The sequence below is a fragment of the Gymnodraco acuticeps genome, unplaced genomic scaffold (assembly GCF_902827175.1).
Source record: "Gymnodraco acuticeps unplaced genomic scaffold, fGymAcu1.1, whole genome shotgun sequence".
Lineage (NCBI taxonomy): Eukaryota > Metazoa > Chordata > Actinopteri > Perciformes > Bathydraconidae > Gymnodraco > Gymnodraco acuticeps.
The window spans coordinates 880,138-883,969 of NW_022989913.1; the positions used below are offsets into that span (position 1 = coordinate 880,138).

The window sequence follows — 3,832 nt, forward strand, 5'->3', positions numbered from 1 at the left end:
CTTCAGTATCGGTATTTAAAAGAGTATATTGGTTTTCTTTAATATCAAACTAGCATGTGAACTAAAAATGCTTTTATTTGTATTTTTAGCATCTTGGCCAAATGATGGTGTTCTTGTTGCACCAAAATAAGGTTTGCATTTGTGTTTAGACAGAAATATCACATACATTTTGCAATTACATTTGGATCAGACATTGCCCTCTCTCACGATGAATCATAACTTTTTCGATGCTCTGATACATACTCATTTTGTTCTCCATACAACATGAGTAGTATAGTATGTAGTATAGATTTGGTTTCGGTTGTTGATCGGTGTTATGTTACAAATGAAAATGCAAGAAAATAAACAAAGAAAATCAGCAGTTAATCTTTCCTTCTGTGAAAAACTAAAACAGTGCCTCGAATCAAGGGACATATCAGACTGTTTTGGACTGAGCTTTACAAACACTTTAAACATCATCTCTGAAAATAACAGACGTACATCATCAAGAGACAACAGATGTATTCTCTGAAGCATTTCAAGGCAAAACATTACAAATCTAGATTTTGCATTGACATGAATATATAACTGATTACAATTCAACTGAAGCCGTTGTTTTTGAATGTTTTTAATGAGCATTTCTGTCCTGCAGCTCTTTGTCTGATTTTGTTTTCTCCATCTCTTCTGTTGATAAACCAACCCAGACTGCCTCAGCTTCCCTAAACCCATTTCCAGTGCAAAGTGGTTTCCAAGGCCCTTGCAGCTCTTTCTTTAAAAGCAGGGCAGGGATTAAAAATGAATCGGAGGGGGAGAGAGCTGATGTGGGAGCATCAAGAAAAGCAGATGCAGTTGTGCCCAATTCATCTCCCTCTACACCGTGCTTGCTTTAGTGAACACTCTGTCTGTGAAAGCGGGAAGATGCAATAAATGATCACCTGAGACAGTACTTTTGGTTGGAAATTGAAAGACTGGTAAGAGTGCAGCGAAAAGTGTTTTCTGTTTCTTAAAAAGAACCAGAGGGCGCTTCTTTGAATGTTTTTTAGTCCATCGCTAACAGATATTAACCTTGGTTTTTGGAGAACAGCAGCTAATGCTTTTACCTCACAGATCTCCTCCATCCATACATCCCGTCCCGCACCCTTCGATCCTCAGACTCTGGCCTGCTCTCCATTCACGCCTCCGCACCTTCGGGGACTGTGCCTTCAGTGTCGCTGCCCCCATCCTCTGGAACTCCCTCTCCGCAACGCCCCTTCTCTCAACATCTTCAAATCAACCCTTAAAACTCATCTGTTAAACATCGCCTTCCAACAATAACTCACCCCCCCACTTACACTTCCATTTCTGCCCCCTGTTTTATGTTTAAGTTTTTTTTATGTTTTATGTCTTGTCCTTGTATGTTTCTTTGTAAAGCGACCTTGAGGTTATGAAAGGCGCTATATACATTCAAGTTATTATTATTAATAACATTAAATCATCTCTAGGATACGGAGAATATGTATTTAAGATATTCAAATTCTATTAAAACATTTAAAATCTGCTTGATGAAAAATGTAACTTTAAGTCAAGATATTGTGAACAGGACCACTGGGATACATTTAGTTGTTTGGATCGTGTCTAATTTTCTTCCTTTAAAAAACATTGTATAGAAAAAAAGTTGGTATTTTTAAATGAATGGGCAGATAAAGAAGAATAACATAGATTTACTTCTGGAAACATCACAGGCTGGGAGGCCTGTTTGAACAGTCTCTTTATTTAAACAGGTGCCAACTTTCTCACTCCACCTCTTCTAGCTGGAAACACAGGAGGGGGCTGAAGAACGTGATCTCTATTGAAGCTTGACATCTTTAAAAGACCCTCAAAACTCAACACCTGCACACAATAACCCTGAATACTCACAGGTGAGCAGCCTGCAGCCACCACTCTACCTCTGTATGTCTTCAGCTATTTCCCTCTGTAGTTAACCCTCAGAGAAGCTAAATGTTTTAACAGTGCTGCTGTGTTTTCTGCAGGTCGTTGATAAGATGAAGGCCATGCAGGTGATTTCCCTGACTCTGCTGTCTGTGCTGGCAGTGAGCGCTGAGGTGCTGAGGTTTGGCAGATGTCCCAAACCTGCAGTTCAGGCCGACTTTAACCCCTCCATGGTGAATACTAAACTCATCTTCTCTTTGCTAACAATAAATGTTATGTACAGTGTGGTTATCGGGTCTATTTTGCAACAACTACATGTCTAGAAGTAATTTGTCTTAATTTGAAATCCTGTGTTTCCTCCGCAGTACATTGGCAAGTGGTATGAGATCATGAAGCTGCCAACATTCTTCCAGAAAGGCGAGTGCGGCACCGCCACCTACAGCGCCAAGAGCCCCGGGGTCATCGGGGTCCTCAACAGTGAGCTGCTGTGAGTACACGCTGCTTTAGGGCCTACGCTTTCTAATGCAAGGGTTTGAATATGATCCTTTTTTCCTAAAGGAACTGCTTAACATCATGATATTGTTGGAACTGCACCTACATTAAGATGACTATGTATTTAGTTTTCTAAATTCACAACCCTTTGATGGAAGGCTGTATATATGTTTCCTTTTTTTTAAAGCCACACATTATACTATATTGCTTTTTTGCTTTTTATAAATGAAGCTTCGTTTCAAAATCCTTACCCCTTGAACACACAGGTTCACAAATGGAGCTTTATACTTGTTTCAAATGTATGAAATAAAAGCATTTGGTAAAGGGAGGATATAAGATACAATAGAACTTCAAAATAATAGACCTATGAGTGAAAGTAATTATTTAATGTTTTACCTCGTCTTATTTTTTTCAGTGCTGATGGATCTACTAACTCTATCCTCGGATCTGCTAAGGTGAAGGACCCCGCGGAGCCCGCCAAGCTGGAGGTCTCCTTCAATGGTAAAGAATTAATAACTAACATTTCCCGGGTTATTCAGTTGCATAACATATAATTTAGCTAACTTTATCCAACTTGCATTGAACCATGAATATACAATCTGAAAAAGGCAAGAATCCTGAAATTGCATTATCTTTTTAGTGCTACATATACATACTTGTGTACTGAATATTTAAGCAGCTCTGACTCTGATTCTCGTCTCTCCTGCAGCTTCTCCCCCTGGTCCCTACTGGGTGCTCTCCACAGACTACGAGGGTCACTCTCTGGTCTACGGCTGCAGAGACTACGGCATCTTCCGCATGGAGTTTTCCTGGATCCTGAGCCGAGAGCCCACCATCCCTGAGGAGACCGTGGAGGAGCTGCACGGCATCCTGTCCTCCATCGGAGTCGACGTTAGCAAGATGGTCCCGACCAACCAGGACGAGGCTTTCTGCAGCGCCATGAGCCAGTAAAAAGCTTCTGTTTCAGCCTCTACAGGAATGTGGACATAGATTCATGACACACCTCTGTATGCAGTGTGTGCTGTGCCTCGTTCTGTATACATTCTGCAAAGTCAATGCAATAAACATGTGGAAAGAAATCAGTGTTGTGCTGAACTAGGCTTGTTCAAAAACTTGTAAAATGTTCATTATGCAAGCCCAATGATATACCAGTTATGTCTCAAATGGAGCATTGTATTTGAAATTGCACACATTTACAGAGAATAAATATGGCACCAATAAAATAAGAGCTGACAAACAAATGCAAATTATAAAAGAAGTATAACAAATCTTTGTGTGCAAGCAGCAGCAAAAGACCAGTAAAGGTCCAGTTAAACAGACGATGTGTGTTTATTGACCTGTGCGGTTGGTGTAGCATTCTGCACATAATAAGTGTTATGGCAGTAAATATTAAACATACTCCAATGATGGCGGCTCATCGCGACAAATATTTTTGAGCTTCATTCTTAACCAC

At 40.2% G+C, this 3,832-nt stretch overlaps 1 protein-coding gene across 1 annotated transcript; it reads left to right on the plus strand.

Moving 5' to 3' along the window:
- The first annotated feature begins 1,838 nt into the window (after positions 1–1,838).
- LOC117541615 (apolipoprotein D-like) lies at positions 1,839–3,629 on the plus strand. The gene is made up of 5 exons (XM_034208821.1): positions 1,839–1,877; positions 1,989–2,120; positions 2,253–2,374; positions 2,795–2,880; positions 3,089–3,629. Exons 2-5 carry the CDS (start codon positions 2,001–2,003, stop codon positions 3,328–3,330), a joined length of 570 nt encoding a protein of 189 aa, XP_034064712.1. The 5' UTR covers positions 1,839–1,877; positions 1,989–2,000; the 3' UTR covers positions 3,331–3,629.
- The last annotated feature ends 203 nt before the right edge of the window (positions 3,630–3,832 follow it).

Excerpts from the sequence above, each read along its gene's own strand:
- LOC117541615 (XM_034208821.1), top strand. The coding sequence starts at position 2,001 with ATGAAGGCCATGCAGGTGATTTCCCTGACTCTGCTGTCTGTGCTGGCA. Across the intron at positions 2,121-2,252 it reads CCGACTTTAACCCCTCCATG|TACATTGGCAAGTGGTATGA; the intron begins GTGAATACTAAA and ends TTTCCTCCGCAG. Across the intron at positions 2,375-2,794 it reads GTCCTCAACAGTGAGCTGCT|TGCTGATGGATCTACTAACT; the intron begins GTGAGTACACGC and ends TATTTTTTTCAG.